This window comes from Vigna umbellata, chromosome 5 (assembly GCF_029865625.1).
Source record: "Vigna umbellata cultivar VRB3 chromosome 5, Vumbellata_1.0, whole genome shotgun sequence".
Lineage (NCBI taxonomy): Eukaryota > Viridiplantae > Streptophyta > Magnoliopsida > Fabales > Fabaceae > Vigna > Vigna umbellata.
The window spans coordinates 60,749,049-60,760,472 of record NC_142169.1 but is presented as its reverse complement, the minus strand read 5'-3'; the positions used below and the strand labels follow the sequence as shown (position 1 = coordinate 60,760,472).

The window sequence follows — 11,424 nt, the reverse complement described above, 5'->3', positions numbered from 1 at the left end:
TTTTTAAATTTAAATACAGCGATAAAATAGTTATATTCAAGATTTCAAATTGAAACAATCGGTTAAATTTAAAAAATAAAAATATTACTTAAAAAGAGTAGAATTGAAAAATAATATGAACACGAAAAAAGAGATCTCTACATGTCTATTATTTTTTATAATAACAAAAAAATAAAATTATAACATTAAATATAAATAATTAGCTTATATATTATTTTGTAGATGATTTCTATTTATTTAATTTAGAAAAAGTGGTTAAATTTTAAAAATGGTTAAAATTAAAAAAGAATATCACTTAAAAAGATAAAATCGGAAAAAAAAATGTGGCCACAATCTCTTTTTGTATGATCGTATAGATAATAAATAAAAATAATAATATGACAATAAAGTATATATATATATATATATATATATATATATTTTAAATATATGATTTTAATTTCTTAAACATTATATTTCAAAGGCTAAAGAAACATTGGAAAAATTATTTCTAGTTCTCTAATGTTTAGAACTAAAATAAAAATAATATATGTCGCAACAGGATCACGGGGAGTGAATTGAAAAAAAAGTTTGAAAAATAAGGTTTAGAGAGATGTCCTCACAATTTATTTTAAAAAAATTATGGAAAAGTATAAAATAAAACATGGTCTATAAAAACTGAATTCTAGATTACAGATGCGCATAGAAAAAATATATTTTTGTTTTATGGATTTGCTTATTCTCATTCAGGGTCCATGGTTCTTTGAAAAAAAGTTTGTTTGATATATTTTGATTTTGAAGATTTTGAATTTTTTTTGGTATTTTAGGAATGGGGAAAAAGAAAAGCAACAAGTACTCCGTCCACGCTTATAGTCATAATACTTATACTTTTGAAACGATATTAAATTATTTAGAAAAGAAAAGTAATTAAGTATTAAAACGATGAAGACGATCACATGAGTCCTTATATCTTGAAAGTTATATTAAATTATTTTTTTTAAAAATTATTAAGCATTAAGACAATGCGAATGATCAAACGAGTGTTCATATATTTATAAATGTGAAAGCATCTTTGTCTTTTATTTTATGATTTATTATTTTTTTAAATAAGAAAAAAAATATTTTAGATTTTTTTTTAAATGAAATTTAAAAATAGATATCACGTGTGTGATGCAGGATCTAACCAATATCAAAAGAAACTAGAAAAACCTTTTTTTTATTATTTGTGAGTAGTAAAATAATGTCTATGGAAGAAAATTTCAAAGTTAAATATACAAGAAAAACGCATACAATATAATATAATACCCAAATCAAAAGAAAAAAAAAAAGTGGAAGTGACATACATTCCCAGCATTAGAACTACCCAAACTTTCGGTACTTGATGAACGTTTGGCAAGTGTACCAATCATTATTGTATTAACAAAATATCGTCCTTTGGGATTGAATGAGTTAAGTACTAGATTGTTAATTCACATAATTTTGAGCAACAAAAATATTAAGTGAAATGATGAACATAAAGAAGTGATAGGGATTCAAATAATATAAACAAAGTTAGAGAATTGATTTCATACGTTTTCATACAAATTTTGCCCTTTTCCAATTGATGTTTGAATTGTAATTATTCACTTGAGTTTATTAATAGCTTGTTTCCCCCTAATTCCTTAAATAGACAAACTTATATATTGAATTCTAACTCCCAATCTCTTAGGTCAATTACAAAATTCAATAAAATCATGAAGAACAATTGTTATCTCAATTGCAAACTAATTAGCTATGCCGAATTTCCCAATTGTAACAACATCTAATTTGTTCTATTTATAATCGCAAACAATTCCCAATTTACCAATTGTGAAATCGCTCATAGAATAAACATCAGAACATAAATAGAACAATGAGATAAGTAAAATTAATAAAGTATCAATTAAAAGGGTTCAGAAATTATAATCCAAAGTATTACATCAATCCTCTAGTAAAAAGAAAAATTAGTTCTGCATAACATAAAACTCTCAAGAAAAACTAAAGGAAGAAGAAGAAGTGTACCTCCTTTTTTGATGTGCCATTTCTCCACAAAAATCACATCCAAAATCTTCATCCACTTTTCCACTAATTCCCCTTTTTTAGGAGAGTGGTTACTCCCTCTAACTAACTTGCCTTCATTTCTCTATTTTGGAGACAATTCCACATGTTATGGAAATGTTCACAGCTAAGTTGTGGAACTCTCTGGTTTCAACTTTGCATCTTGGACATCAATTTTTCTAAAGTTGTAATTTTAACCCTTAGAAACACCTATCTACAAGAAAAACACTAAACCCAAATGTACGATTCGAAACAAAGACAATGCATGATGAAATCATTCAGTTAATGCAACTATGTATGCAAATGGCCTAAACTAAAATATAAATGCAATTACATTTTATTCACACATTAGTACTTTAATGATTTCTTTCTTAATAATTATTGTTGGTAAAGGTCCCTTTATGTGAGAACTTATTCATCTATATAATATCAAGTGTCAAAATGGATCACCGGTTTGACCATCACGGATTGGTCATTTAGTGAGTAAACCCAACCCGACTCATTTATTAGCGAACTGAAAAAATTTGAGTCCAACCCAACCCACAATGGGTCAGTAGGTTAAACGGGTTGGCCCACTACCTCAATGAATTATAAGTTTTTTTTTAAATTTAAAACATACATTTTTTTTGTAATTCAAATTTAAATAAATTCACTCTAAAATGATGTTAAACTCTAAAGAGAAATCAAAATAAAAAAATTAACATACAACTCAAATGTAATCTAAAAGCAAACAAAAAGACGTAATATTGATAGTTTTTTTGTGACTTATTCATTTATAACATTAGAGTCTTCAATGGATAAATTTATAATATTTTGCTTTATTGAAACACCTTTTTTCTTTATTCTCATCTACAATACAATCAAAAAATGTTAACTAATAATATTAAAACAAAAAATAATAAATAATTAAATTAAATTAAGTGAGTTGGTAAGTCGGGTTGAAAATTGACTCATAAAAAAAATTCATTTTTTCAAACCAACCCGAACCGAACCCGTGATGGATCAGGTTAGCTCACGGGGTTTTAACCATTCTAACAACACTAATCAATATATTATTTCTAACTATCATCAGGAATATTACTTATAATTATTAGTATAATATTGATTTAAATTATTATCGTATTAAAATCATATCTTTATCTAAAAAGTCACATTTCAAAAATATTTTCTAGTGACCTGTTACGTGAGGGGTATGAAAAGCAACGGGAATATCAAGATATGCATAAAATTCTTTTAGCTAAATTAAAATTTGAAAATTATATATTCTTTTTAAAGAAATTAAAGTTTTAAAATTAAATTGTATATTCTTTTAAAGAAATTTATTTTATTTAAATTTTTTCTTTTTTTTTTCACCACCATTAATCATTATTGTTTTAACTTTTTATAACTTTTTATTTTATTTTATTTTTTCATTATTGGGTGTTGACAATATAAAAAACCAAAAATAATTATTTTAAAGTTTATGTGATAAATTTATACTGTATTTTTTATTACAAATAAAATTAAACATACTACAGATTTATTTTATAAAAAATAAATGCAATTAAAATTATCAATAAACTGCAATTATATTAATAAATTATTAAGTAGTAATTTTTTCTATTTTTTAATTCATAAAATAATTATTACATTAATTATAATTGGTGTGATTTTAATTACTTGAATATTCAACATAGTAATATAAATATAAATAATATATATATATATATATATATATATATATGTATATATGTATATATATTCAAAATGTATGTGTGAAAGAAAAAGAGTTTAATTAAAAAGTAGGTAAATCAAGAAATGAAATTATAGGGGTGAATGAATTAAGCAGTGGATGCAGAAAAGGCTAAAATAATTAGTAAAAGGGGTGCAATGAGCAAAAGCTAAAATAATAAATAAAAGTTCTAGTTTTTTATATTGATGCTTGAGATATAGTTTAGAGTTGCATTAGATGCTTTTGATTGAATTAGTTTAGGTTATCAAAATTGATTTTACTTTGATTGTAATTTGTACAGATTAGTTTTGTTTAGTTAGTGTGTTAGTTTTGTTTAGTTAGTTTCTAATAGTTCCTATTGATCTAATTGAGAGTAGTCATATAATATTTTCATTCCATGAGCAATGTGTAAAAGTTAGATGATTGTTATACTCCTTTTTTATTCAGTTTTTGAGATTTGTACCAATATCACTGTAGATTTTATTATAATCTTTAACTATTTGATTAATCTGATTAACACTTGTGTTTTTAGAGTGTATCATACATGTTTAGTGTCTCTATACATCATTAGATCATACTAATTAGAATACCAGATTTAGTTTTTGTTTTAGGTATTTTAGATTTTTCTTTTCTTTTATTTTATTTCACTTTATATTTCTTTCTTCTTTTAAATAGATTTTAGATTTTTTTTCTTTTAAAATTTCATTTCTTTTGATTAAATGTCCCCACCTTATTTAATAATAAATAGTAAATAATAAAAGAATTTTTCTTAACTTCTTAAACTTGATTTTATCGTAATCCTAGGATTGATACTTTATTTAGCACTATGCTACATTATGCGAACCAAGTTTTTTTGAATTTTTTGCAATAAAAAAGCTTTTTAGCACTAATACATGTATTTTTACTACTTGTCTCTTTTGATTCATACATTTATTTTTATTTTACTTTTTAAATAACTACTTTTTTAAACTTAAAATAATTATTTCATGAATTTTACCTTTTAAACGTCTTTTTAAATTTAATATTTTTTATTATTTATTTATAGTAAAATTTTATCTACAAATAAATAAAAACAATTTATATATAAAATATACAAATTATTTATATTTTTTTTATAATTATAATGATAATAATAACTTTTTAATTTTTATTATTATACTAAAGTCCAGTAATATATTACAAGGATTAGTTTTCGCAAACATTAACATATATATTTAATCACAAATAAAAAAACCTTTACACCAATCACTGCTGTTCAGGAGACTTTGTACGAAAACTTGGAACACGAACTTTTGAAACAATAATTGAAAATGAAATAGCAAAATCCATAAAAAATATTTAGTAACAATTTTATTACTAGATTTTTTTGAATGAAAAATATAATAAGTTTATGTAAAAAATAAAATCTGGAAAGTTAAATAAGAAATTTTGGTAGCTTAATTGGTAGAAAATTGTGGTGATTTCAAGAAGGGTTCAAATTCTATTCTATCTTTTTGTTAAAAAAAAATTAAAAATAATGATAGTGGATAAAACACTCAGATTTTAAAGCATTATTGAGGAATCCAATATCTCACGTGGTGATTAAAATATTAATATAATAAATAATATTAAAATAATAAATAATATTAAAAAATCGTTGAATAGTAAAATTTGTGGACTATAAATAACCATGAGAGGGAAGCTTATTCTGGGCAAAGAGAGGAAGAATCAAGTGAAAAATCTTGAGAAATAGAGAAGAAAGAGTTAGGAACAAATTTTTAGTTGCAAGAAGAGTAGAAGTTCTAGAGGGTTTTCGGGAAAACAAATTAAGTCTGAAATAGAGGTAGGGGAACTGATCTTTCAAAGCTTTTATATTATGATTTAGTATTGTTTTATTACTATTCATGTCTTGAAATTCTAATGAAAAACATAGGTGCTTGTTATATATCTATCTATATTGAATTTCTGTGTTAATATTATATGTTGTTGTTTTGAATTTGTAAATAAGAAATTTATTAAAACTAGTTGAGGAAAGACTTGGTACTTAAGTTGTTCATTATGACGCACCTTTCTTTCCTGGAGGTCTATTCGACAAGTTTTTAACTTAAATCTTGTTGAACAAATTATGTATTGTTAAATTATTGTGCAATATATATTGTTGGAATGAAAATTTTTGATGAATTCATGTTATTGTGGTAGATATGGAATTATGAATTATAATTGTGATGGTAGGATAGAGGAATCTTAAATCGGAGTTGGTACATCCCTGATCATAGAGCAACCCTGGTCAAATATAGTAAGTTGTAATTAGTCATATGTATTAACGTTTATGGTGAGTTTGATTCGTCAAACATTTGATTCTTCTCCGGTGACCATTTATGGTGATATTTTAGTATTGTTAATTTATTTTGTGATATATTCATTTTGTGTGATTTTTGTGATGATTGTATTTATTATATTGGATTTGAATTTATGTATCTGAACATGATATGAGTATTATGAGGAGATTTTGTAATGGTATAATATGAGTTGAGGAATATGAGCATGGTATGAGTCTCGTGGAGAGATTTTGTAATGATATGGTATTTGTGTATATGTTGATGTTGAGGGTCCTGTTGTTGGAGGTCATCCTGATACTCTAATAATCATCCAGTCCCAAGTAGAGAAGGATGAATTATGTGGTGAGAGGGGCATGAGGTTCTGGTCTATGTGCCGATTTTGGACATAGTGTTGAGGACTAACCTTGTGGATGATATGGAGTATTTTGGAAGTGTATTTGTAAGAAGAAGTAGAAGTCATCGCAAGTGCATAACCTCCCGTGACCGCTCATCAACGTATCATCCGGATGAGTGTCTATTGGGTATTGTGGAACGAGTGTCTATTGAGTATTGTGGGATGTTTATTGAGTATTGTGGGACGAGTGTCTATTAGGAATTGTGGTATGATAGGATGAGTATCTATGGTGTGATTGTGGTAGGATGGTATGAGGGTGTCTGACATAATTATTATATGATGTTTGTTGAGTGTATCAAAGTAATTATGCATGTTTTATAAATGATTTGTTGCATGTTAGCTCACCCTACTTGTTTGTGTTTGTTTATGTGCGATGATCGTATAATTCGTCGATAGCAGATGAAGGAATGTCGTCTCATCCACTATCAATGAAGAAAGAGATAGAAAAATAAATTAGAAGAATTTGAGTTATATTTATGAGTTTGTAGTTGAAATCTAAGTTTTATATATATATATATATATATATATATATATATATATATATATATATATATATATATATATATATATATATATATATATATATATATATATATATATATATATATATATATATATATATATATATATATATATATATATATATATATCAATTATGAATTATCAAGTGTGAAATTATGAAATGTTACGTTAAATATAATGTTATAATATATAAATTATGAATTATTAAAATAGTTGAATATTTTCTTAAATAAAAATAATTAAAACTAGCTAAATTTTGATTACAAAATAATTTAATAAGAGAAGCTTTGGCTAAAAATTGTAAAAATGATGCATTTTGATGAAGCTTCCAAGGCAACCTAATCTTAAAATTAATGATTATTAAAATTTTGTTTTTTCGGTTTTCTTTTCCCAGCGCATGAAAGAAGACACACCTGTATTGTGATATGATCCAGTAAGTCTGACAAACAAAAGTAACCTTCGCATGTGTCTGGAATGGCAGCCACGCGCTCACGAGGCAAAACTATATAAGAACAAGCGATGAGAGAGAGTTTTGCATCGACGCAAAGAGTGACTGAGTGGTTGTGTGATCACCGTAGCAGCACCATCTTCTCCGTCCCGTTCCGTCGAAGCTTCCAAAAATCATGGCCCAGATTGGACCATACCAGCTCATAGAAATCAATGTGATTTCGGCCCAAGATCTACCCCAGGTCTCCAAACCCGTTCGGGCTTACGCTGTGGGCTGGGTCCACCCAGACCGCAGACTTACCACCCAAGTTGACCATGAGGGTAACACCAACCCCACGTGGGACGAGAAGTTCGTGTTCCGCGTTGACGACCACCTCCTCAATTCCGACAACGCAGTCATCATGATGGAAATCTACGCTCAGACATGGCTAAGCCCCGTCCTCATCGGCACCGTCGCCGTTCACGTCTCCAACCTCCTCCCCAAAAGCCGGAAACCAAAGCCCCGCTTTGTCGCGCTCCAGATTCTCCGCCCCTCCGGTCGCCCCCGGGGAAACCTCAACATCGGTATCACCCTCCTCGACAACACCATGCGGAACATGCCACTCTATTCCGAACTCAGCTCCTCCGGAGACGATGAACTAATGGAAACTAGGAAAAACAAAAAAGTAATTACCGAGGAGGACCGTGAAAAGCACTCGCCTTTGGAAACTGCTAGTGTTTTGACGCTGCAACGTTGTCAGAACGAGAAAAACGATTCCACCATCAATGACTACACCTACCGCGGGACTGCGAAACGTTACGGCTACGATGAGCAGGATTCGGAAATGGGTGTGCGGAAAGGCGGCGTCTCCAACGAAGACTCGCTCATTTCGGACGTGGGGCCCTCGCCATCGGTGGTAGCTGCGGCGATCGCGAAGGGGTGGTACCCCATGCCGCCGCCGCGTACGGCCGAAAGTTCTATGGTTGACGGGTGGTCGGTGAATAGCGGGAATGAGGCTGTGGTGAAGAAGATGGAGAAGTGGAGGGCGGAGCTTTCTCCGGCATTTGAGGATTACGGTGAGGAGCGGATGAAGCTGCGGCAGACGCCGCAGCGCGAGGGGAGGACGCCGAAACGCGAGGGGAGGACGCCGCAACGCGTGGGGAAGACTCCGCTGCGCGTGGGGAAGACGCCGCAGCACGTGAGAAAGACGCCTCAGCGCGTGGGACATACGCCACAGCGCGTGGTACAGACGCCGCAGCGCGTGGTACAGACGCCTAGGCGTGGGGCGAGGCGCCGCGAGCCGTTCTCGTGCTTTGGAACGGTGTTTGGGTGTGAGATAACGATTACTTGCGCGAAGGGGAACCGGCAGAGGAATAACGGAGATGAAAAGAGTCGTCTGACTGCGGAGTCGTCGGAACTGACCTACGATGAATCGTTTATTTGAGGAATTGAGGAAAGCAGCTCCACTTTATGCATGCCATAGAACACTCGGACACAAACTCTTCTATTCAACCACCCAAAACCAAAACCCTTTTGTTTTCCTACATGTATTTTCTTAATTCTTTATCATCATCTTTAATTATTTATCTAAATCTTCTTATTTTTTTCATTATTAGTAATCAATGTTATATTTTTCATAAGAATAAAATATAATAAAAATAAGAGAATGTGTACATCATAGAATAAAATACAATCAAATTAAACACTTCATTCCAAAATTATACGGTATGATATAAATTGTGTTTAAAAGTTTATTTTTCCAAATTACATACAATTTTTTAAAAGCTAAATTTCAACTTATATTTTTTTTAGAATAAAAATATTTAATTATCTTTTAATTTTATTATGTTAATTTTTTTTGTTAGTGTTTGAGTTGTTTGTTGAGCTCAAAATTTTATCTAAAATATTATTTAATAATGGAATAAAATGATTATATACTCATTTTTTAAATTTATATATCAACGTGTATAACAGAAAATACTCTTAGATTTATGACTAAAAATAAGATAAGGATCATAATGGGTGAGTTACCTGTAGTAAAAGAATCAAACGTTTACTCTTGAGTTTAATTACATTTTGAACAAAGGATAGGATAATTGAAATAAGGTAATAGTCTTTTCTTATCCTAAAACACTTATTTTAAAATAGATTAAGTTCCTTTAAATTTCCAATTTTGTGAAACTATAATTTTGGATTTTTAATATTTTTTATATTGTCATAGTTAGGGGCATTTACAATATACTTTTGTAGGTTTAGTGTGTATTTTAAACTACAAAATATTATAATTAATTCACGATTGGCTTTTATTATAAAAGATGCAACTGTCAGTTTCATGCGCATTCCACTTCTGAGAATTTTTGTAATTTCTTGTGTAACAACAAATCTTGTGTTAACGTTGTTGTACAAATTATAAATATATACCCTCTATTTGTGCTTGATTTATGTTTTCATGTTTTATTTTATATATATATATATATATATATATATATATATATATATATATATATATATATATATATATATTGCTGTGAATGATAGATAAATTTAAAATGAAATGTAATATATGTTTGATTATATGGATAAGGACAGTGTAAATATTTTTAAGAAGAAAATGCTATATTGATTTTGAGTTAGGGTATATTTAACGTTGATTTTATAAATAAATTATTTTAATTCTTCTAGAATCCTACTCATAGATAAAAATGTCTAGTTGTGAAAATAGAAGGAGATTCATATTTAGAGTTTTGGTGAGTGACCAAAACTTGAAAAAATATAAAATTCACCTTATCACGTAAGGTAGAAGATAGGTTGTTCGACCATAATATATAGTCATAACTCATGAAATATATGCACAATCTTTGAGTTTACTTAATTTACGTATCTTTTAGAAATTACGTATCTTTTAGAAATAAAGACAAATAAAGACAAATGCACAAATGATTATTTTAATACTTTGGTGTATTAATATAGAGTGGTACTAAGATAAAGAAATATAAACTAAAAGATTGAAAGGAATTAAGATTCATAAAAAAAATAATAGAAATTGAAGGAAGAACATTAATAATTATTGAACTGAAAACATAATTAATAGTAAAAGGCTAAAAAATAGAATTTAACCAGGACATACATTCTCACGAAATAAACAATTTTTCTTTAAAAAAAATCAGCATATTATGAAAATAATGAAATTAGATGGCACAAACTTCTCAATGGGTATAAAATTTTACCTACTTTATATTGAAAACTCCAGCTGGATATAAAATATAATTATAACAATATTTGTATTTCTTATAAATTATATTGGATTAATCCATCACAGATAATAGAAAAACAAAAAATAGAAAATAAACTCAAATTTGCCAAAAATATTTATACACATTTTTATTACTAATATTTTTATTTAATCATACAAAATTAATAATCACAAATGATATCATAAAGTAAATAGTTACTATTATAAAAATACGCACTCTAATATAATAATACTCACACAATAAGCATACTTAATTATGGCATTTTCTTTAAACTTAATTAAATGTCCTATTCGACTGGTACACAAGATCAAATGAGCTCCTTCATGTTAGTTGAATAAGACAATAACCTTAACTTTTGTGCTAAGGATGCTTATTTCATTACTCTTCCTTCCTTTCAAAGATGGTCCGTTGAAATTGCAGGCAATAGAACATAACTTTGATCAAAGTAATTGAAATACATTAATGGTGAAAAGCGTGTCGTTTACGATTATATGCTTTTTATGAGGCGCAACGATGGGACAGGGACACGTATCCAAATTGACGCTGACATCCTCAATCACTTCACAACTGTAACCCACAAATCGCATTTTTCTGTTTGTTGTTTTGTTTTTCCTTCATCCACTTCATTTCCCTTTTTCTTGTCGCGTCCATTATTATCCACTTCGTTCTGGTCCAAGGTCATAGGAATTTTTCACTACACGTAAATAACTGGATTAAGAAATAAAGTTAGTAAATATGTACTC

The 11,424-nt window shown here is 28.6% G+C and overlaps 1 protein-coding gene across 1 annotated transcript; it reads left to right on the top strand.

Moving 5' to 3' along the window:
* The first annotated feature begins 7,253 nt into the window (after positions 1–7,253).
* Positions 7,254–8,986, top strand: LOC124833877 (uncharacterized). The gene has a single exon (XM_047308437.2). The coding sequence runs from the start codon at positions 7,624–7,626 to the stop codon at positions 8,869–8,871; it is 1,248 nt and encodes a 415-aa protein (XP_047164393.1). The 5' UTR covers positions 7,254–7,623; the 3' UTR covers positions 8,872–8,986.
* The last annotated feature ends 2,438 nt before the right edge of the window (positions 8,987–11,424 follow it).